Genomic DNA, 23778 nt, shown 5'->3' with positions numbered 1-23778 from the left:
GAACACAAGTCCTTGCTGATTTTAGGGCAGAGCTTAATACACTCAGAAAAGGCTTCAAATGGCACTTGGAAAGTGCTTTGCCCTAACACACTTGCATCATGACCAATTTTCTTAAGGGATGAAGTCATAATGGAGTAAGACAATAAACTGGAAATGCATATTGAATTTTTATTAACCATAATTAAAATTATCATCAAGATGGGCTAAAGGTAAGATCATCTTCTGAAATTTAATTTGCAAGGGCATTTATTGAGGAAGTATTTTTAAATACAGTTCATTTAGCATTGACTTAGCTCTTCATACCAGAGTGACAGCAAACTTCATAAGCAAGGCAAATTCAGAAGCTGCAGCTGTAAATCTCTGTGTCCTGCTGTCTCATGAATTTTTTGTTTAAAGAGCCTCTGCAGTTTTCAAATCAACCACCACTTTCCTCAGTTTGGGAATGGCAAGACCTCTGCTCCGATCTCTGCTGTCTATTACCTGGAAGAGCTCAAACCCAAGCACCTTCAGAACATCAACCCAAATCCATCCTACAGGGAATTGCTCCAGCTTGTCTAGAGGAACTCCCCAAATCAAATCCTTTTTACACAACACGTCCTTCTGTGTTCCTATGCCCCCGCCCAGGAACAATTTGACTTCTTTTAAGTTACAGAAAACAAGCACACAACACCCTCAGGCTAAATGCTACTGGAAATCAATCCTTCTGCTGTGTGTGTAAACAGAATCTGGGTGCAACATGGTCCCATATGCCCAGGCCACCCAAATTTCTCATCCCACCCCACAGCCTGGCTCCCATGCAAGAGTCCCTCACCATCCACATCATGGGACCTGAAGCCAGTGACAGAGCATTAGAAGCACAGAGACCTTCCCTTGGTGGATCTGCAGAAAAGCTGATGCCCATTTCAGAAACAGAAATAACAATCAAATTGGTGTTAAACAGCAAATGAAATATTCAGTAGCAAGATAAGCCCAGATTATCATTGCTTGTGTTGGTGCTGGGGTGGGAGCACTGGGACCAGCACTGCTGCGCTCTCTCCTCTCCCACAGCAGCATCCAACTGCTCTCACACGAGTTCCTCCATAAATGACTTGCCTGGCTCTGCCCTGCCTGCACCTCCCTGCACATCGAGGCCAGCCAGGCAATCCACGCCCCTTGGGGAGGCAGCAGGCAGCTGCCACCATGGGTCCTGAGCAGGCTGAAGGCTTTGGGTTAGGGATGGCAGCAAAAGGAGCTGGGCTCACAGTCCTGAAGTGTTTACAGCACTGACATTGCTTTGAAGAGGAGTGAGAGTTAAAGAGTGCTGGATTACTTTGCCAGACAGCAGCAGCAATCTGCTCTGGTAACCCTGAGCTCTCGGTCAGGAGCGGAGGAGCAGCCCCGATCCCCTCACGCTCCCCCGGGACTGCAGAGCTTGGAGGGACTGAAGAGAGATACAGCTCAGCTGAAAACAGACCCCTCTCAAATGTTTCATGATCCAATTTCTGTAATGCAAAGAACCAGCAACTGCCCAAAAACATTTTTCAGGGTATATAAGCAGATTAAGAGCAATCCTGCTCAGAGCTGCATAGGTGTAACCCAGTCCTTTGACAGCTCATGCCCGATTTTCAATGGAGCCTTGCTGCCCCCGTTTCTGCTCTCCAGATCCCTGGTGTGACTCTGTTCACATTACCCTAAAGCAATTCACTGGGCCCCCACAGCTCAACAGAGTGAAAAAACACATTTGCAACTACACAATCACATCCCTGAGCATTGCACGGCTGCAGTGGTGCCACCCTGACTGAGAGGCTGCTCCCCAATCACCCTCATTCCTTTTCCCCCCACATTGCCCCAGATTATCTGCTGCAGAGGACACCCTGGAGGCCACCCCCACCACGTGGGTATCTGGCAACCTGCCTATTAGCAATTTGTCCCCCTTGGTGACAGATGTGGCCGCGGGCAGGGTTGCCATGGCAGCCCATCCATCGCAGCCAGCGCTGCTGGCCCCGGGGACCGCGCTGGGCTCTGCCCTGCCCTGGGTGGGCTCTGGGTTGCTGCCAGCCATTGCTCAGCCCCCACACTCTGCACAGCCCCTGTGCCTGCTGCCTATGTTGGAAGGGGGCTGCTCTGTCCATGGTTTCAGGGCACGATGGACAGCAAGGGCAGATGACCAGTGTCCAGCTGAGTGGCACCTCCATGACCCTGCACATGAGCACAGTGTATGGGGAGCACAGTGCCTGCAGCTTCTAGCAGTCCTCAGGGCAAGGGTCCTTTGGGATGGGGTCACCTCCCCCATCCAGTTCACACTTCCTAATGAATGCCTCATCTCCCACCATTTTAAAAAACACCCACCCCAAAATATCTCAAAACAACCCCCCTCGGTTAGGCACATCCTGGTGTCCCATAGCTTAGATTTGAGATGAGCAAGGGGAATTTAATGAGTTTAACTCGGAGAAGCAGCAGTTAACTGATTATCTGGGTCCTCATATCCCCTGGAAATCATCCCAGTTTCCCTGTCCCCTTGCACCAGAGCAGGACCCCCTCAGCTCAGCTAGTGAGAGGCACAAACCCTCACAAAGACCCACAGCACCTCAGAATGCAACACATTATCCAACATAAGAATAAACCTACCCCATATTTTTAAATTTCTTTTTAAATGTTCCATAAAGGTTGTCCCTATGACTTTTGCTTCCTTTTTTTTTTTGCCTAACACAGCAGATTTGTGATACATCTGCCAAAACACCCTCTGCACAGCTCCTTAATTTCTGAAAACAGGGTTGTTTAGTGAGCTTGAGCTCATCTTTCAGGGCAAGTGGCTGCTGTGGAATGGAGCAGCAGCACCAACAATACTTCATGTCGGAAGCCTGCCACGTTTCCGAGAGATCTTAATCTCCACTGAAAGAGTTCCCTATTTTTTATTTCCGTATCAGCCTCCCGAGTGTCGATAAAAAGAATTACTTGGGCATTATCAGAAACCATTTTATTTCAACAAAGAGCCAATGAAAAATAAACAAGCCTTTATCTGTGAGGCAAGACTGATAGAGTTCACATGAGTCCTAATTCAATCAGATCCTGAAACAGCACCTATTTAACACAGTGGCACCAGCACACCTCTCCTCCAGGGCTGGGGAGCTTTCCCAGGAATACCTCCACCAGTCCCAACACTGGGCATTGACTTAAAAAATCTCTCACACCCCTGTGCAAGAAAAACAGGTTTTGAAAAAATCTTTTTCACTAACCCATGAGAAAGGCCCCAAATTGAGAGGAGAGGTAGCAGTCTGGTAGAGAATTCAGATTATCTAGTCTTCCTTTCCCGGGGGCAAGAACAAGCAGCACAGCTGGATGATGACCACCTTCTCCCCTTGCATGATGACCCGCCAGGGAAAACCCAGGTTCTCCCCCTGACTTGAGGCATATGAAGGTGATACAGCCACATACAGCCTCCTCTGCTCTGCCATGGTGATGGGGATTGATGGAAGAATCCTAGAGTTTCTTGAGTTGGAGGGGATCCCATAAGGATCATTGAGTCCAGCTCCTGGTCCTGCACAGGAAAACCTCAAGAATCCCACCCTGTGCCTGAGAGCTTTCTCCAAACACTTCCTGAATTCTGGCAGGCTTGGTGCTGTGACCACTTCCCTGGGGAGCCTGTTCAGTGCCTGACCACCCTCTGGGGGAAGATCCTTTTCCTGATATCCAGCCTAACCCTTCCCTGACACAGTTCCACACCATCACTCTTCATGCCATTCCTTTTAATCCAAGGAGTTCTCTAGTGAGCGTTTCTTTTTGAAAGTTTGGGCTGTTCTTTTACTAACACTTGTGTATGCCAACAGCCCTTTGTACTGGAGCTGGAGGAAAGAAACCAAACCAAACCAAACCCTCTTGCCTGCCCAGAGCACACAAACCCCAGACCCAACCAGTGTAAAGCCACAGAGCAGAGGCCAGCACCAGGGAAGGCTCCTCTCATTACTGGGGGACTTGGCACACAGCTGGTGGGGGCTTTTCCCCTCCAGGCACTCCTGCAGCACAAGGAGGAACATTGTGGGTTGTTTTAATATTTCAGTTAAAATTAAAAAAAAAACAACCTATAAACCAGCCAAAGCCAAATGGAATTTCTTGGGATGAAAAAGCATTTCTCGGCCTGACAGTTTTCGCCTCACTGAATCCCAGGCCAGCTGCAAAGAACATGTTTTTTACGAGTTCCCACCAAAAATACCCTGAACACCCAGGCTAGGAACGCTCCTGGAGTCCAAGCCCCCAAAGCTTTCCCAATAATTCAGTGTACCAGAAAGTCTGGGGGAACAAAAAAGCACAGAAGTCCATTAACTCCAGTTTTCTCCTGGGGGTAATGTCCTCTGAATCCCTCCACTTCCCACTGGATGCTCTGGCATGTGGTTGCAGGGGCAAACAGCTGAAGTCACTAAATGTTTTGCTAAAATAAAGCCTATGTAGTACAGAAACTACAGGGAAAAGGGTGCTGCTTCTCTTCAGCACCTCCATGGTCTCCCAGGTGAACCATGGATATTTGCTACTCCTGAAAATTTATGCTGTAGTAACCTTGCTCGGGCACAGAAAAGCTTTGGAAACCACACATGGCTAAGGCAGAACTGACTGGATTTACAGGACTGTGAGGAAATAAAGACTTTTTTGACCACAGGACAACATCCAGGTCATTGTACTGATGATAATTCCAACGTAGCCTTCTCTTCAATGGAGCCCTAAGGAAAGCAGGGTCCTACGCTGCTGCTCTGATGGCCACGGGCACTGCAGGCTGCTGCTCCAGAGACTCCAACCAGCACAGCCAAGCTCAGAACACAGCACAAGTTTAATTAAATTTACAGCAACAGCCAGAGTCCCGATCTGCGGTGTCACTGCCCTGCCCGGCCCCTGAGCACCAGCTGCTGCCAAAGGGAGTGGGCTCTGATGCTCTGTCTCTCCCCAAGGATAGAGCGGATTTAAACTCCATCCTCCCTGCTCTGGGAATGCTGAATTAATACCCAAGAAGGCCCTGACAAGGGAAGCAGTGGGAGGAGGCAGCTGAAGGTTTATGGAGACACAAAGCAGCTTGGTGCCCTTCAGCAACGTCAGGCGTCTCCACCAAAGTGGCTGAGCAGCCACAGACTTCCCTGACCTCTCCTCGCTGTTCCCCTCCTCTTTATCTGCCTGCACAGGCTCCATGAAACACGAAGCACAGGGGGCAGCACCAACAGCTGCCAGGAGCCACGCAGCATCCCCCCTCAGCTTCCGTCTTCCCAGCAAAGCTCCCGGCTCCCTCCAACTGCCAGAGGATGGAATGATTTTCAACTGAATATTGTAAAAAAGAATAAAAATGGGTTTACAATCAGCCTGTGAAGATTTTATGGCAAAATGGAGAAGTGTTTTGCAGTACAGCAAGAGCCTGTTCAAAGGCATGACTTTGAAAAAGATGGATGCAAAATAAGGGGTTTTGTGTAAATTGGGTGCTGGTAAGAGGACAATTCAGAGTAAATAATCTGTGTCAAATCCCAGTTATTTTAAAGAGAAGAAAGCAACTTACCCAGAGCTGATCATCCATTCCTGGTGGGTTCTTTTTAATAAAAGCACCATAATACGTAGCAATATTTCGGTGGTGAGAATACTTCTTCAGCATGTTAATTTCTTGTTTGATCTCTTCCTCTTCATCCTGAGATGAGGTGAAAAGAAAAGAAAAACAAAACCAAAGGCATTAGGAGAGCACTTCACAGGGTCCGAGTTGTCTTTGTATGTGGGTGAACCTCCAAGCACCCCATTCCTGACCAAACTCTCACAGCTTTTTTGCACCACTTTTTACAGCCACTTTGCAGCAGATCCTGGGGGCCTGAGAGCTGGACTGGAGTCTAATGTTGCTGTGAGGCTCAACCATACCTGCATTACCCCAGTGATGCATCACACACCCTCACAGACACACCAGAGGCCCAAGGTGTTCTTTTAGAAACCACTGCATGGCAGAAGTGCTCCTGTGCTCCCAGCCCTCTGGCACATCACTCCTGCCCACCACAGAAGGAGCACAAGACCTCTGGAGAAACCAGGAGTTGCTGGTGGTGGGGTGGCACCACATGGGGAGCAGGCAGGTGCTGCCTGTCCACAAACTCCATCAGACTAACTCAGTCCTGGTGACAAGCACCATTCCCATGGGCTGTCCCAGCCCCTCTCTGTCCCATCTGCAAAGTGACATTAGCTGAAGCAGCCGAGGCAGAGCCTCGCCAATTCCTGTTTTGATATCCCACCTCTTTGTTCTCAGACCCATCAAACTGCCCTGGTTTTATTTTAAGCTGACCGAATTCCAGCCCGCTGTATTTCTACAGGCAGCACTTAGCACCTTGATGTCAGTGAGCTTTATTATAAAGGACCAGAAGGGCTGTTTGCCCTTTATCCTCCTTTATTCCCCTCGTGTCCCTCACCTGCCTCTCTTGACCTCAGTTTTACAGATGGGCAAAGGACAAGACACCCACAGAGCAGCACAGCTGCAGGAGCAGCTCTTCTCGAGGAGCAGTGCCCCCTGACCAGGTGTCACACAACATGGACAGAAACACATCTTTCTTCCCAAAATACCATGGGAAGTGATTTAGTGACTACGCTCCTCCATTCAGGGAAGAACAGCAAAGGTGAGGACAGGAGGAGCAAGTACAAGAAATATCTGGATGGATCTTGCATAAACAACCTCCAGTTTTATTTTTGGTAAGAGCACAGAGCGTATAAGCACAAAAGAGGAGGAGGAACAGACTCAAACATTACAAAGAAAACCAGGGGACTGTTCTGGAAGAACCTTTATCACCTCTTGTCTTCAAGTCAACACAACTTTGCTCATTTTCATCTGTCCAGGAAAACAAGGAATGTAACATGAAGCTTATCAGGCCACAGAGGTGATTTTTTTAATTGAAGCCCTTTGCAACAACTAAAAAGCAGCTGGATGCTCAACAGTGCCGGGAGCAAGGAGCAGCACTCAGCACAAAATCCCTCCAGCTCTTTGAGCACCCAGCCAGCTTTTCAGTCATCCCTCAATTCATTCCTGGCTCTCTAGGAAAAAATGAAGGGAAGGCAAAGGGATACTTGGTCTGCAGTTTTATTTTAACTCCGTCTTCAAGTTGAAGAACTCAAAATGGGGGGAAAACACCTCCAAAGCATCAGAGCTGTGGATGGCACCTGAGGACATGTCTGCATGGCCAGGCTCGGGGGCTCTGGCCCAGGCTCCTGCTCCAAGCAGGCGTACTGAGAGCAATCATCCCCAGCAAATCCAGCGAGGGAGGGAAGAAAATGGAACCATCACAGCAAACTGCTGCAAATACTCCAATCCCAAACCCAACAAAAGCCACAGGCCAGGCTTTGCTGCCACGCTTTGCCTCCATCAATCCTGTTGCATCCATCGTTGGAAGTAGGTCATGCAGCACACAGCAGGACCAGCCCCTCAAAACCAAATCTGAACTCTTAATTCAGAGATAGCAGCTGCCCAAACTGATGAAGTGCTGTAATTTGAGGGCCTCTATTCTGCAATCTTCCCTAACAGATAATTAGCAAGAGTGGGGATGAGTTAAACAAAGCATCATTGTCAGGAGCCTGTCCGGATTTAGTGTAAGGCACATGGTCAGGATGAGATGCTGCTCTGGGAGCTCACTGAACACAGAATCACCATGGTTTGGGTTGGAAGAGACCTCAAAGATCACCTAGTTCCATCCCCCCACTATGGGCAGGGACACCTTCCACTAGACCAGGTTGCTCAGAGTCCCATCCAGCCTGGGCTTTACACTCCAAAAGCTGCAGAGGGCCACACTAATTCTGTTCTCTGCTGACTTCTGAAAGACACACTGTCAACAGAGATATCCTGGAAAAACAGGTGGGATGGAAGGTCACGATCACCTGAAGCACTGAAATTGTGTGTGAGGAGGAGGTGAAGGAGTGAGTTTGGGTTTTCAGCAGCAGCCTTTGCACTTAGCCTGGATCAGGTGCCAAGCATGGCTGTAGGCACAATGCAGGGACCAGCTTTAGAAACTCCTCCAGAAGCAATACCCAGGACCATTCCTGCAGTGGCTGGAAGACATGGCTCTGGAAGTGCCTCCAGCACCACAAGCTATGAGGCACAGCCAGCCCTTACCATGTGTCTTGGGGTGACTTTATGATGTTGTATCCCCTATCGCTGCTCTATGCCCAGAAATTAATTCAGTGCCTTTAAACTGAGCCTGAGAGGGGGGAGAGGAAAAAACTTTTCAGAAATGGTTGTTCAAGGACACAGACACACACTCCTCTCCTCTCCTGCTGCAGCAGCAAGAGTGGAGAAGGGCCCTTCTTGCTTTACAGCCAGCTTTCGGCTCCTCTTCTCCGGAGGGAGATGGAGAGTTGAACTTTGTTTTCCTGGGACTTCAGCTTTTCCCTTCTTCTCTTCTGGACTGTTTCAACATCAGAACACACTGGAAGAATTTTCCACCGAGGCCCTGGAAGTGGGCTCACACCCACCCAGCTCCAAGGAGGAGGAGAGAGACCACACCTACAGAAGGACTCTGAAATCTTCCCAGGTTTCTCTCCACCGCAAGAGGTTTCATTATTTAGCGTTATTACCCTTTTCCTGTGTGTTTGTTAAATAAATAGTTTTCTATCTCTTTCACTTTCCTCCAAGGAAAATTTCTTTTTTCCCCAAACCTGGTGGGGGAGGGCTTCTGCCTTCTATCAGAGGATATTTCCCTCCAAATTTGTCTAAACCGGCACACCATGGCACAGGTTTGCACTGCCAGCACCGTGGTCACTGCCCATCCTGCCCGAGCCTGGTCCTGCCCTGAACATGCCTTCCCTGCCTAAAAGCAACCTAAGGGGAAAATAATTAAATATCCAAAAACCACATCCCATGACAAATACCTGATTTACACCTTGCACATTCAGAAATGAGGGCCAGCTTTGCCAAGGAGAAGTTTTAGATCAGGGACATCTACTTAAAAATGTGTATGAAATTATTACTGGTCGGGATCAGATTTCAGGTACTTTTCTCCAATATCTTTCCTTGGAAGCAATGGTGTTTTCAAACCACTGAATTAAGTGAGGATTCAAATTTAAGCCTGTGTTTGGCCTCAGAGTAATATTTTGATTTCTCAGCTAAAATTCATTCTAACATCAGACTTCATCCCATGGGAATTTCACTGCTATTTATGTCATGGGTTTATGCTTGGTGGGTCTGCCTATTCCCTTAGAGCCTGCTTCCCACGGGAACGAGATAAATGGCACTTGTAGATACTGCAAGTAAACAGGAACAAATCTCATTCACATTTACAGACTTATTTCCACACATCATTTCACCTGTTAGCACCAAAAATAACCTGGATGAAGGTGCCATAGATATTAATACCACACCACAGCATCTAAGGTATTTCAAAACAGATTCCCAAGGCCAGCTGACTGCTTTCACAGAGAGTCTTTTCTGTATGTGCTGAGCTCCTGAAAGCTAATTTAAAACATTAACTCAAAAATTAAGGTGGGTAGATTGTGATCAAGTCCTAATTTTGAAATGTGTTATTCCAGTAAAAAAAAAAAAAAGACAAAACACAAAATACCACATTCTTACTCCCAAGCCTGGCATTGTTTCCAGTGCAGGAACTTTGGCAGGGGTAGTACTGCACTTAGAAAAAAATTATTCAAGAAAAAGCATCTTCATGCCACGCTCCTAAATATATCTGTTTAAGGTTTTAGGGATCAGAGCAACTCAGTTTTTCTTTTGTGGCAACTGGGAAGTGGTGAAACTAGTCTTACCCTCAATTTTGTTATTCATTTAATAATTGGTAAATTCTTGGTTCTCTCATTCTGACATAAGTTTCGAAAGAGCCACCTTTGAGACCAGGGTGGTGCGTTTTTTTTCCTCTTTATCAGTAGGATGCACAGGAATTATTCAACTTGCCTTGTGAAGTTATTCATGACAATAATTGCAACATAGTTTTGGTGAACAAAAGCTCTTCAGTGAAAATCATGGATGCAGAGAAACAGAAATGAGTTATGAATACACAATCCTGTTGCTACTTTTGACAAGGTCATGTGCAACAGGACAAGGGGGAATGGCTTCAAACTGACGGGGGGCAGGGTTAAATGGGATATTGGCAAGAAATTCTTCCCTGTGAGGGTGGCGAGGCCCTGGCACAGATTGCCCAGAGGAACTGTGGCTGCCCCATCCCTGGAAGTGTCCAAGGCTGGGTTGGACAGGGCTTGGAGCAACCTGGGATAGTGGAAGGTGTCCCTGCCCATGGCAGGGGGTAGGAACTGGATTTTTAAAGTCCCTTCCAAACCCAAATTCTATGATTTTCTTCAGAACTTATCAAGGCATTTAAAAGAGCCACTGCTGGAACTGGATGTTGCTTTGTTTCAGCGTGAAAGTACTCAGTCTCCAAATCTCTTTCAGATTTATTTTTTTCTCAAGTATTTATTAAAACTAAAACCTCTTAATGGCACATATCACGTTAAGACAAAGGCAATTTACTTCCCAGGAACATCAGTTTTCCACCCACCCCCACACATTATCACACCCCTTCCCCTTTCTCCCCTTATCTGTAATTTAAGGATGCAGGAGGAGGAGGAGGATACATTACCCCGGTGACGTCCATAACCTTAATAGCAGCAAGCTGGCCTGTTTTAACATGACGACCCTGCAAAATAAAAGGGAGAAGTTTGTTTGGTTTTGCTCAGTGACAATGTTTTCCTCGAAGTGAACAATATCCTTAAACAATCTCCTCGCCCTGGCAGCATCCACACATTATTTGTTGCTTTTTCAAGAGCATCTTCACAGCAGCTATGATGGGAAAGCAATTCCCTCCCTTTCCTCCTGCCATTACAATTAATTAGTACAGGGCCTTCAGTGCTGTATTTTCCTGGCAAACAAGTGCTGGAAATACCCTTTAATGCTCAGCCATGCACAAAAACCAGCTCGGGGCCTCTCCTGAGCACAGAGCATGACTCGGCTGGAAATGGGCTGCTGGAGCGGAGCTGATGGGAATGTGTTGGCTGGGGTACCCACACTGCCTTCAGTCCACTTGTGTCCCATCCCAGCTCTCATGGACCTGGGGACACACCGGGACCCCTGACATGCAGGGCACCATATTCACTCTGACCAGTAATTTATTCATTTTCTGAAAGCCTTGGTTAGCAGGCTAGAGAGGTTTTTAAAATTTTCAGCAACTGAAAAAATCAGCAAATCACTGCAATGAACTGTTTGTTGCACAGTGCTCGACTACATTAATCCTAATGGGAAAATGCCTGGGAGAGATGGTGAAAATATAAAAGAGCTCCAACTATTTATGAGGTCTTAAAACCAACACAACTGCTATCAAGCAAAGCAATTCCCAGCCTTTCCTCCATTCCTGAGAAACAGATCACCCAACATCATATCCAAATTGTTCATATCAAATCATTCCCACCCCCCACTGGAGGACATGTGTTCTGCTTCCAAACCAGGCAGCCTGAGGAAAATATGCTTTTCCTCCAGGAAAGCCAGCAAATGCTGATCCAAACAGGAGAGCTGGCAGGCAAAGGTAAGCACCCCTACTTCCCGGTTTCCATCCCTATTTACCATGGGAGCTGCCCTAGGCCCCATCATGTGAGATACGGTGTGGAAGACACAGAGGGAATGGCAGCTCCTGCCCTGCAGCATTGGTAATTATTGGTAATTAACACAGCAAGGACACAACCAGGAGCAGAGGTGGAGAGGGGTCAAGCTGCAGCATGGCACAAACAGGGAAAAATAGAAGCTTTTCCTAAATTGCAGGCTCCTCCTGCCCCCACACCAGCAAGCATGTTGATGAGCCGGGGTTTGTGTCAGGTCTCCCAGCCCTCCTGCAGGCTGGAGATGATCTTTCACACCATCTCAGCTCAAGAACCCTACATTACCAGACATGGGAACCTCTGCCTGGTCCCTCAGGTTTCCAGGCACGGCGCTAGGAAGCAAACCCACGCGCCGGCTGTGGAGCAAGGCAGCATCATCCTCTCCAAATTTATGACTTCACCAGGAAGCCAATTCACCCACCAGGGCGCCTCGCTCATTTATTAACACAATTTATATGTCCTGAGCAACTGCATGTTCTAACAGCAGAAAAAGAGCTTTATTTTAAAATATGTGCAACATAAAAAGGAACAGAACCAAGCGCAGCCCAGCAGCCCCGGGCGGCGGCTGAAGCATCCCCTGGATGCGGCCGTCGGGAAGGAGGGGCACGTCGCTAGACACCATCTATTTAGACAGCATGATCTGCAGAAACAAATCCTCCTCTTCCTAAATTCATCCCTGTTGGCTTAGCCAGGAAGTCCCCACGTGTACTGACACTTTAATTAAAGCCCACAGAGCACCAGCAGGGTAAACACTTGGACCATGGCACGCCCCATCTCCTGTGAACTGGAGGAGGAGGAGGAGGGGGAGGGGGAAGCAAGCTGGGGCATTTCAAACCATGGATTTAGGAGTTATACCTGCCTTCATCTGATGCATCACCACCTCATTTTATATTTTAAGGAAATGCCCCAGCCTTGCCGTGGTGAAGTGCTGCTGCTTCCCTCAGTACCAGCCAAGGAGATATGGATCCCTACATGTCCACAGCATCCTTCTCCCAGGAATCCGCTGCCTCCTTGCACACCTCCCAAATATTTACAGACAATGGTAAGAACTTAATATCGTGTAAGCATTTACCAAAACAAAATAAACCACTCGGAAACATATGTTAATGTAAGCCATGAGGGGCACTTAGTCACACAAAAATCAGGTGGAGTAGAACCAATAAGTGCTCACCCTGGGATACTGTAGCAAAGGTTTGCTTGTTCTATAGTTTGTTCATGACGATGGATTGTAGAGCTTCACCCTGGCAGATGAAGCCATCCAGGGAAAACAGGCATCTCCTCACCAGCCAACCATCCCTTTTAATTCAACCTACTGCTCAGCACTGTGAAACCTTCATAAATAGTTTAGAAAACCCAGTGGATTTTTACCCTACTGCAGATGTTCTTGAATTTGCAATAAGGATACAGAGAGGCTGAAGGAAGACACCGAGAACTGGAAGTGAGAAATATAACAGAGGAATTAAATCAACATCCAACCTGTACCCATTAAAAGACACCACGGCAGCAGCAAAGCCCTTTCACAGCGTCAGCCACCAGCCGCCTCTGGCACCTTGGCCACACAGATTCCAGTGCCTGTGCCCAAAGCCTGGAAGCAAGACCAGAAGCACCCATGCCCCTGCAGTCTCTCCAAAGTATCCAGTTGGATCAGGCAGTGGAGCCACCTGTGCCAAAGCCAAGGCAAGCTGAAATTGGGAATTAATTAATGTCAAGTGTTAAGTTGTCCAGTGTTAATCTGTGCTGCTGTAAGAAAGCTACAAAAGAGGATTGGGGTATGAGGATAAGAAAAGTACAAAAAAGCTCCTGGTGTGATGCTTTTACCTCCTGTGCATCCTTCACCCATCAAAACTTGGATTTTTCCTTTAAACCATCACCACAGCAGTGCCCTCCACTCAAAAACCACACTAAGACTGAGCCTTATTCCTGCTCCCCTGCTCAACTCTGCCTCCTCGACACCAAAGATGTGGGTCAAAACAGGCAAGAAGTGTTGAAGTTCAAGAGAAAATCTCCACTTTTTCAAAAGTCCTCCATTTTGGTGCCCCCAGGGACATGCTGGAGAGGGTGCCTGAAGGCAAAGCCCTCAGGAGGATGGGACCTTTCCTGGGTAAAACAGTCACTCTCAGCCTTTAGACCACAGCACCAGCAATATTTTTGGTGACAGGAGCAAAGGTAGCTGGCAGGGAACAGCCATCATTGAGCCACCCTTGCTCCATGCGCCCTCCTCACCTCCTGCCTGCCTTTAGCCTCCTGTCTGCTGTGGAAAAGGAGCCGATGTGCTCCTCAGCAATCTGTAACACTTTGTCTTCTCACCCTCTTGATCTATTGTTCAGGATTTTCCCATTTGTTGGTGGTGAGCTGCTTCCAGATGCTCGCACAGAAGGGCAAGAGGTGCACGAGAACCAGGATCACTCCCTGAGCCCAACCTTCCACCACATCCCACCATCCCACCACCATCCCCATCCTGCTGCAGGGCTCAAACTCCTGCACAACACCGCCTTTGCTTTGGATGTAACCACGGGTTTTCTCAACGCTCCCTCCTCACTCACGTGGGGTGAACCTCCAGAAACCCGAGGAGAGGAAGGGAAGAGCTCTCCAGGAGGACTTTGGTCACCCCCATGTTGGCTGTTCACAGTCAGCACTGCATGGCTTGAAGGAACACTGCCAGCACCACCTGGGGTACAGCTCCTAGAGGCCTCGAACACACAAACATCCTCCAACATCTCCCTGCTCTTGTCCCACAGCAGGTTCTGCCTCTGGCTCTTCATGAATTCAGCACTGTTACAGACACTGATGGCATAAAGCATACAGGAGGAAATCTGAGCTACTAAAGCATTTCCCCCTCTCCAGATTTGCTGTCAAGGTTCACTTGGGTACAAACCCACATTTCAGCCTCAGGATTATTCAAGCATGATCTTCAAAGCTGCCACAATTTTTAATTAAACATCCACCTGAGCATAAATTCATGCTCCTAATTACTCTCAAAATGTTATATCAACTATCACTAACTTGATAATGTCAAGTATTAAGACTAATTTCTACAAATGAAGCAAGCATCGCGAGTTTTTTTTCTTCAAAGGTTGTGGTCCTCCTCACACTCCATAAAGTGTAATGGACCAGAGAACATTGGTAAATGCTTTTAAACATCAGTTGATGCAATCAGGCATTATATTTACTAAATAAATAAACCCTGGCCTCAATATCAGCCTTTTTAGACAACAACTGCATATCTTGGCCCAAAATTCAAGTCCACATTTTAAGGACAGAGGATGATTGATTGTTGCTTTTTAAAATTTTCCTAGCACAAGCATGGATTTCACCTCTAAGCAAAATCTGCAATTTCTGTACCCAGAAATGTATTCCATCATATTTACTTAACTTGTGCTGTCAGCTTCTATTCATCTAACAAAATAAGTGACCCACTACCTGCTGCAGCCAGTGGGACACAACCAGAATTGTCACTTTCTTGAGAAATGCAGAGCTCCCATTTCCTTCTGCCAGGCAGAGCAACATCTCTTACACTTCCCAGCCTGGACACGCAGCCTCCAACACCCTGTGCCTACAAAATTCCCACTGCAGGCACTTAGTGGAGTAACCATGTTGTATGTCTGATACTTTAAAGCAAAACACTTATACTCCAACCATTTTGCACTGCCCTTACTCATGCTGCATGTAAATATTAAAATGAGTGGGATCAGGGTGCTCTTGCAAGGCCCTGCTGAAATTTGGACAAGAACAGCCCTGCTGGGACCAAACCACAACGCCAGCCCTCACCACTGAGGAACGCTGTGTCTCACAGAGAAATCTCAGTGAACTGAGACAAACAACAAAAAGTCTCATGGAAGTCCAGATATTACCACTTTGGCAGCAGAGAAGCCTCCCAAGTAAATTTCTTCCATTACATTTCTGTTGCAGTTAAAATACTGAGCCTGGTGCCAGCAGCCCAACAACCAACCTTTCTGCTGTCCAACTCCTGCCTCCAAACCCAGCCATCAGACATCCTCAGCACCACCACATCCTGCATATTCCTCCTACAACAGGAATGGCACAGGACACCAGAGATTTTACCAGGTTAGAAGTCACCAGCTCACTTCTCTGTGTTAATTTTTGGTAAGTGCTATGAGAAACTCTTTGCCCAGCCCCTACTTCTGCACAGGCACCATTCAAGGTGTTCGCTGGTGAGTCCCATCTCCTCCAGACTGTTTCAGCATTCAAGACCTTCTGCAGCCAAGATCTCCTGGGATGAGCCAGAACTTCACACAGGTCCATGGTCTAGGCCCTGCCAGTTCCTTGTTTTCCTGTAGTTAAAGGTAATCCAGGGACTCGGTCCAAGATTTTTAGCATGAAGGCACTTTAGCACTAATGCACTGAAAACTGCATCCAATTTTTCCTGGGAGAAGGAGCTTTGCCTTCCAACAGGAGCCGTGAATCTGAACTGCCATCCTGCTGTACATTAGACCATTTTATAGCACCTGGCATGATTTGTTCTCAGTTTTTACAGAGTATGGGCACATTTATGTACTTGGTTTCCCATTGAAAGCAATCTTGAGGGTGCCAAAATCCCCTCTCCAAGTAGTCTGAGGGGCTAAAATACTTATTGATGTAAAAAATAGACTTATTCTAGTGTGAAAATTCAGCAATCTCCAAAACAAGCTGGCTAAAAATGACATACACGAGCTTTGCACTTGGTTTACAGATCTCTTCAAATACATCTGAAATAAATCCATGTATCTCAGAAGGTAATAAAAACATTGGATACTCTGCATAGCAGGCCAGCATCAGAAAAACTGAGTCATGTAACAGGATGGGGGGAAATGTTTATTTTAACAAAGAGTAACATATCTCTTTGATTAAAACAGAGCCATCATGGGCCAAACCTTATTGTTGCTGCCTGCACTTGACTCCAGTACTGGGAGGGAGATTTCAAGCCAGTGGGGACACAGAACACCCCTGCAGACTGGGGACCAGTCCTTACCCTGCCCAGGAATTCAGCCCCATCTCTCTGCTTTACTGCAGCGGGAGCTTTTTGAGAGAAGCAGTGTGACCACAATGGCAGTGTCCTTCCTTCCCTCCACACCCTGCCATCTCTCCATCATTTACTGGGTTTAAAAGCAGCTTTGCAAAGCTTCAAAGTGATCCCACTGCCTCAAGGCACCAAAGGACATGACTGACTTATTGCAGTTCCTTTCGACTTGGGGCAAACTCCACTTAAACCACCCAGACTGTTCCCCCAGACTTCGACATTCTGTAAACATCATCCTCCAATAAACATGGCACACCTGAAACTCCAACGCTTTGACACCAGAAATGGCAAACCTATGAAAAACAAAAAAAGGTGCATCCAGTGTTTGACATCTCACTTGGTGGCCAGGTGAGGCTCCAGGGTTGCTCCTCTGCTCTCCTGAGCTCTCCTGCAGAACACTGGTTGCTCACTCGAGCATGGATCTTCACCTCTGCCCACTCTGCTGCCTTCATTTGGGCTGTTTCTGGAGAGCAGACAACCTTCACTGAGCAGGACAAACACAAATTTCACTCCTCCCCTTACACCTGTCATCTTTTCCAAGTTTTTAAAGAGTAAAATCTTGAAAAACATTCAGAAAACTCAAAGATAAACTAAACAAAGTGGAATTTTTTTTGCTTGCTTGTTTGTTCTCAGCTGGGCATTTTTATTAATACATCAGTTTGGACTGAATAACCAGAGCTTCCCTTTGGAAAAGCCTAAGGCTGCTCCCAGCACAGAAGCCTCTGATTGCAGAGGGCCAAGCTAATGCTTCGTGCTGACCCACCAGAGCCGACCTTCGGACTGAAGTGTTTCCAGTCCTCTGTATCAATCCAAGCTCTGATCAGGACCCTGCAGCTCAGAGAGCTGCAATTCCATTAATGCAGCTCCACAATAGCTCTGACGTTAAGTAAGGAAGGCAGGATTATTAGATTAACAAACTAAATTGTTAAATTAGCATATTACTCATCTCCAGAAATAACATGCACTACAGCATATAGGTGAGCAAGACTACAGTCTTATATTCCCTACATAAGGGAAACACATCCCTTACGCCAGTGCTTGTACTTATTCCATCCTCTGTCCCTCTTGTAGGTCAAATGAGGCTGGAGACTCCCCCCTCCAGCTCAGGAAGAACCAGGTTTCCCTCTTCCATGGATAAAAGCATTGCCTTAAGTAGTCCAAAATCAGCATCAGAGAGCCTGAATCCTTCCAAAAGCTTCTGGAGATGATTCCTCTAGATGTGGCCTGCTCCACTTCTGATTTCCACCCAGGGAAAAACACTGATTAGAAAGCCTGTCCCCCCTCTCTGTGGCACCATTCAGCACCAGCACACTGGCCATGTCAGGCTGTGTATCTCCTCCACGGTCACACCAAGGACTGTGACAGATTTTGCCCACAAGTATTTGAAGATGCAGCTTTTGAAGGTCTACTCATCATGGTCATAGCAAACTTTGCCTTGCAGCAGAGCAGATTTCAAGGTGTTTCTGCATTTGTCAGGGCTTTCCCAGAGCCCAGGAACAAACGTTGCTTTGGGAAAGGGAGGTCAAAGCCGCAACGTGAGCAAGTCTAGGCTGGAAGAGGAGTGGGTTGAGCACCACCGCAGAGAGCAGAGAGAGCTGGAGATCATCAACACACAACAAATACACTGCAAATGGGATTTAGGATCAGCCTATGGAAACCTGAGGCACCAAAGGACTAAGGAGCGAGAGATGTTCCTGACAAAGAGTGATGTATATATAATAAAAACCAGAATGACAAGCACTGTTTAGGAAAATAGTCACTGAGTTGGTCCCACACTGAAGGCAGCAGGATTCAAAAGAGTATCAGTGGGATGAAGGAAAGGGATGCCACCATTTACCACTGAACCCCATGCAGCCTCCCCAGGCCCTCTGTGAGCTTTGCTCCCTGCCCCAGCATTCCCAGGTCCGACACAGGGCAATCCCCATGGGTCTCTGCCAAGGGGAACAGCCCATCACCTGCAGCCCCCCAGGCAAGGAGGGCAGCAGCCAGGCCTTGGGGTGCTCCTTCCTCTCACACACAACCTGTCCCCCTTTTGCCCCAGCTCCTCTGCAAGTGCACATTTTCACAGCTAAGAAGAGGCAGCACAGCCTGTTCCCAACAACATTAGTTCATGACAGCCATGTTATTACCAGCCCTTAACACCCCCACTGTGCTTCTGTTTCATGTCGCTGCCTATTCAACACTGCAGTATTCATAACTAAAATTAAATCTGCCTTTAGGAGACCCACAAGGCACCCTTTCACACAGGTCACATCTCTGATAGAGGCACCAGGTTGTTCCTCCCAGTGGCAAGCACTGAGCTGTGGAGGCAACGGTGCTGCCTGGACCACCCAGTACTCTCAAGGGAGATGCCTGGCTCTCAAGGGTGGCCCAAGAAAGACCCAGCCTTCTCCAATAGGCCAGGCTGGCACCTTCCCCCCAGAGCCCTGCTGCCTGACGTGTGGCAGGGGCCATCACAGACCTGGCCAGGTCTGGACTGCAGCAGGGAGCTGTCACATCTGCAGAATGCCACGCAGATCCCGAGTTCCATGCGCTTTTGCTGTCTGCAGCCCACAGCCAAGCATTTCTGCATGGTCCCAGGGCACGACGGCTTTACCCATGGCCAGAACCACATCAGCTTCAACATTCAAACCCAAACTCTGGGATAAGCCCAGCAGCTTCAGAGCACCAATTCCCATCACAGGTGAAGCTAGCTCTGTGCAGGACACAGGAACAGCCATCCCAGGGCACCAGGGAGCTTCTCTGTAATGACTGGGGCTGCTCATGACTTCAGAGCAAAAGCTCAGGATGAGAACGAGCTGCTGTGTCCAGAGCTCAGGGGCACCAGCACAGTTTCTACAAAACTGTGTGTTTTGGCAGCTGCTGCTATTTCTTCTGTACTTGTAGAGAAACAATTCCCTTCAAAAGAGATTGTTCCTAACCTGCTCCCTGCTGCAGGGCAGACAGGGCTTAATGCCTGCAAACGTGTGCGGCTGCCTCTCATGGCAATCCATCCCAGAACACTAATGGACACAGGTACCCCTCAGCCTCCTCAGGCTTCTGGTACCCCATTTATCTGTGCCACACAATAAACAATTGCTTTGCAACATCTGAAGTGTCACCTGCTCTTTAAGCCATTCCCCAGATCAGTAACTGTCTTGCAAACTGAGTTTAAAAAATGGCCCTTACGGAAAAAACACTACACACAGTGATGGAAATGCAGTTTCTGGAAACACCTCTGCAGTGCCATATGCTTGACTTCGGGTCTAGTTTCATAGTAGCGAGATTCAATTTTGGAGGTGGCACGTAAAGTGCATGGTGATTTTTCAACCAACAACAGCAAGGGAGAACCACCTTCTGTGAACCTGAGTGCTTGGCATCCTCTCTGGCAGCAGGGATGGACAGCACTGGTGGCAGGAGACAGCAACAGGGGAGCCAGGTAACACAGAGGCATCTGTTATCTAAAGCTGGTTGAGGGTTTTGTGCTTTTTTTCTGTCCCTGTGTAAGGAACACTGAGTACAAAGGAAAGCCCAATATTTGTGGCGTTTTCCCGACCATTTAATTCAGGAAATTTAACTCTATGGCTGTCAATGGCTTTTCATGAAGGGATTCCATTGCATTTCATTGACTTGCCAATGGCACAAACCAACCGTGCCCATGTTCCCATGAATCACCCCAGCTGACTGAGCAGCCCACCCTGCTCTCCCAGCCGTATTTTTCCCGTTCCCTGTGTTTCTCCACATACCTGCAGGGCGGGACTCTTAGCTCAGCTCACAGCACAGCACAGCTGTCCATGCTGCCCCACATCCCCCATGGCCCTGTTTCTCTGCAGACACGATGACTCAGGATGAGATCCCACCATGGATCTCTCTGGACACCTCAGCAGGGGTTATCAAATGGGGCTCTCACCTCTGTCGCCTGCTCCACGACTCCCTGCTTGCAGAAAGGAGCCTGAACACAAACCCACTGGGTTCATTTGTGCACCAACCCTAACACCCCAAATCCAGTAGAAATCTGGGGACTTCTGAGGTCCAGTCCCAATGCTGGTAATGGCTGAACACGCACACCATGAGCCAGGATTTATGTCCAGTCACCTTGAACCACTTTCTAAGCAAGCCATCCTTACAACCCTTCCACTGCCTCCCCTCTTTGAGCCTTTCCAGTCCTGCAAATACTTGGATCAGCACAGATCTAACCCCCTTGATTCCTGCCCACGTGGCAAGGCTGACTGGCACCTGAGCCAATTCATACATTCAGGCTTCACTCATTCATCAATTGCCAGCTGACTCCAAGTCCCTGTCTCAGGGTGGTAGAAGTAACAAGAACAAGCTGATAAAGGTACTTACGTTTTATGGGGCTTAGGAGAAAATACCACAGCTGCCAGAAAGTCTCACATATATCTCTTGGGTGACTGAGGTCATAGCGTGAGGAAAATGAGTGTAAGAATGACATAAATAACCCCATATCTTGTGCTGTGGAGCGCTGAGGTGCTCCCCTAATCCCAATGACTTTGTAGCTCAAGATACTGCAGACCCTGTGCTGCACATTCCTCTATATATGTCAACTCAAATATCAATTTCAAACCTCACATACTTGAAGGCAGATGGACATCACGCTCCCTTTCATCGAGAGTCGCCTCTAGGGTTTTTGTCTGCCCTGAGCAGCCTTGACAACTTACTGTCCATCCCATCCTACCCCGAGTCACTTACTGTCAGGAGTCAATAAACGTTTTGCAGTGCCTGTGTTCTACTGATTTAAAAGACCCAGCCATGCCTAGAGCAATCCTCTGTGATATGCATACGAATTTGGCTGCACAGGGAGACATCAAAGCTTTCAAGTTGTCCAATGTTTCAAGCGAGTCAGGTACTGAGTAGCAAAATTTTAGAATTGCTTAATGGAAAAGGTAGGCTGAGAAATGACATGTAGACCCCCTTCACCCTTGTATTTGATTTACATCTGTCACACGTGCACTCGCTGCTTTGTCTGGGATAAAGATGAGATTCTTGACTCCGCTGCGGAACAGCCCCTCTGTGGCTCACCCTCTAAGCCAGCCTTGTGGGCTGGGATCAACGGCGTCGATCAGCAGATTAAACTGCACTGCTTTTACAGCTTCTCCATTTCCCAGTCTCCTCTCTCAAGCAGGAATTTCCTACCGTTGCACTGGCAAGGCAAAGCTTTTGTATGAAGCAGTAAGGCAGCCAGGTCACTGCCTTTCCCTGCCTTCCCTGCCAAACAGATCTGATGGCACCATTGGGATGCCCTCGCATGGCAAAGGGTCCTCCTCCCAGGACACCCAGGGCCCCTCACTGGTCCTCATTTCTCCACAAAATAGAGAAACTGGGGTGCAAGGGCTCCTCTAGGAAAGGAGTGAGCCCTGAAAGACCCCACATACCAGAAGAGCCTCCCCAGCCCCACGCATGACCCCCATCCAGCCTTGCCACAGGCAGCACAGCAAAGAGAGGCTTTAGCCAGGAATTTGAAAGCAGGGAAAAGAGGAGGAGGACTTGGGATAAGCAGAGGAAGGTTAAGCTGGTACCAGGGATTGCATGGGAACAGTACAGCTCAGGAATGAGTGGGAGGAAGCCATAAAGGACCGAGTGTCCCTGCCACCTTCAGCACTAGGGGACATGAGGGACGAGCCCAGCACTGGCACAGCACATCACTGTTTGGCAATTCCAGGACTGCAGCCACTGCCTGGTGTGGTTATCAGTGCGGGAGGGCTCTCCAGCCATTAAGGGCCCTACTTAGAGAGCAATAACATGTACAGACACAAATCGATGCTGTACAGTTTGAAGGAACTGACTGAAGGCTATGGATTTTACTCACTGTTATTTTGCAAAGTGAAACAAAGCAGACAAAAAAGCTCTCAAAGCAGCCCAAAAAGCTGCCTGCAGGAACGTGGGCAGCTCACGAAGGCTGCCTGCAGCTTTGCAGAGAGAACACATATGGGCAGGGGGTGATGGCCTTTTATTCCACTGGATAAAGATCTTAGTGGAAATCTGAAAAGCTCAGTGTGGCACCTCATCCACAGCTAATCCACACGGACTATGCCATGCTGTAGGCACGCCAGGAAGGAACCAAGGCCAGGCACTGCACTGAGTCACGCCACAAACCTGCAACTTCAGCTGTACTAAGAGAAAGAAATTGGTAAGATACAGCTTTAGAAGTGTAACTCCAGACCTGCTCCTACCTAAAGACAGCTCAGGCCACCCAGAAATCCCATTCCCTACAGCCAGGACAACATGCCACTCCCCCCAGGCCACCGCAGGCTTTTAACCCTTTCCCAGCAGGATCAATGTTTGTTAAGCACTAAAAGTCACCAGTAGGTTACAGGCAGATTCACATTAAAAAGCTCTTTCATATTCAAGGTCTTTCCCCTCAGCAAGAGCTGGCTGTCAGACAAAACACCAGTTTGCTCATGCTGCTTGGTATTCAGGGACTGGTCACCTGTAACAGAGTGGGCAAAGGTGATTTGTAGAAGCCACCAACATGTAAGAGCAGGGAAAGACCTCCCTGCATTTTTCCAGGGAAATAAACCCAACCTGTCAGTTTGCCCACTCCTTCAAACCCCCACAGCCAGGGGTAAGTTTTGGTATACACTTAACAGGGTGCATAAATTTCCTTTACATTAGAGCCTTGATTGAGTTAATGCTGATTTTTAAGTGCGCTGCAGAGTCTTAAACTCCAAGAAAGGATGGAAAGCACAGCCAGGGATGTGTGGCGTGAGGCAATTTCCTGGGATGTGAGGCCAAGGCCGAGCCAAGCAGCTGGGTGCTATTCCTGGATCCCCACCAAGTGCACTCGACCTTGGGTGAGAGACTGGGCTCTTTGCTGTTCGATGTTATCCCCCAGTAAAAGGGGTAAAATAGTACTGCAGTTACCCCATAAAGATGATGCAGTGGGTGATGCTATATTGTAAAAAGCCTCCAAAGCCTTGCCTAAGAGTAGAAACATGTTAGTGAATATCAGGAGTTGCTCCTCATGCACCCATACCCCGCATCAGAGCCCTGATTCGCACCTTCAAACAACAGTGCTCATAATTCTTAATTTTTTTTTTTTCTACCACAAAGGGCTTTTGTTTTCCCAGGAGACTTAAAAAAAAAAGTCAACAAAATTTCTTTACATTTTTAATTCAAATGCTTCTACACAGCATTTCCACAAGACTGCTTAAAAAGCACACTAGAAATTGTAATTAAAAGCTGATCTGCTTCACGAAATGACTCAG

The 23778-nt window shown here is 47.8% G+C and overlaps 1 protein-coding gene across 5 annotated transcripts in view; it reads right to left on the bottom strand.

Annotated features, from left to right (window-relative positions):
* Nucleotides 1–23778, bottom strand: part of TNIK (TRAF2 and NCK interacting kinase) — a 151553-nt gene that overhangs the window by 62483 nt on the left and 65292 nt on the right. For all 5 annotated transcript variants that reach the window (XM_069025045.1, XM_069025048.1, XM_069025049.1 and 2 more), the window contains exons 3-4: nucleotides 10548–10604; nucleotides 5510–5635 (exon numbers count right to left, since the gene is read on the bottom strand). In XM_069025045.1, coding sequence (XP_068881146.1) covers nucleotides 5510–5635; nucleotides 10548–10604 — 183 coding nt within the window. The remainder of the gene's footprint in view (nucleotides 1–5509; nucleotides 5636–10547; nucleotides 10605–23778) is intronic.

This window comes from Aphelocoma coerulescens, chromosome 9, assembly GCF_041296385.1.
Source record: "Aphelocoma coerulescens isolate FSJ_1873_10779 chromosome 9, UR_Acoe_1.0, whole genome shotgun sequence".
In the NCBI taxonomy this organism is placed as follows: Eukaryota; Metazoa; Chordata; class Aves; order Passeriformes; family Corvidae; genus Aphelocoma; species Aphelocoma coerulescens.
This window is presented reverse-complemented; position numbering and strand designations above follow the sequence as displayed.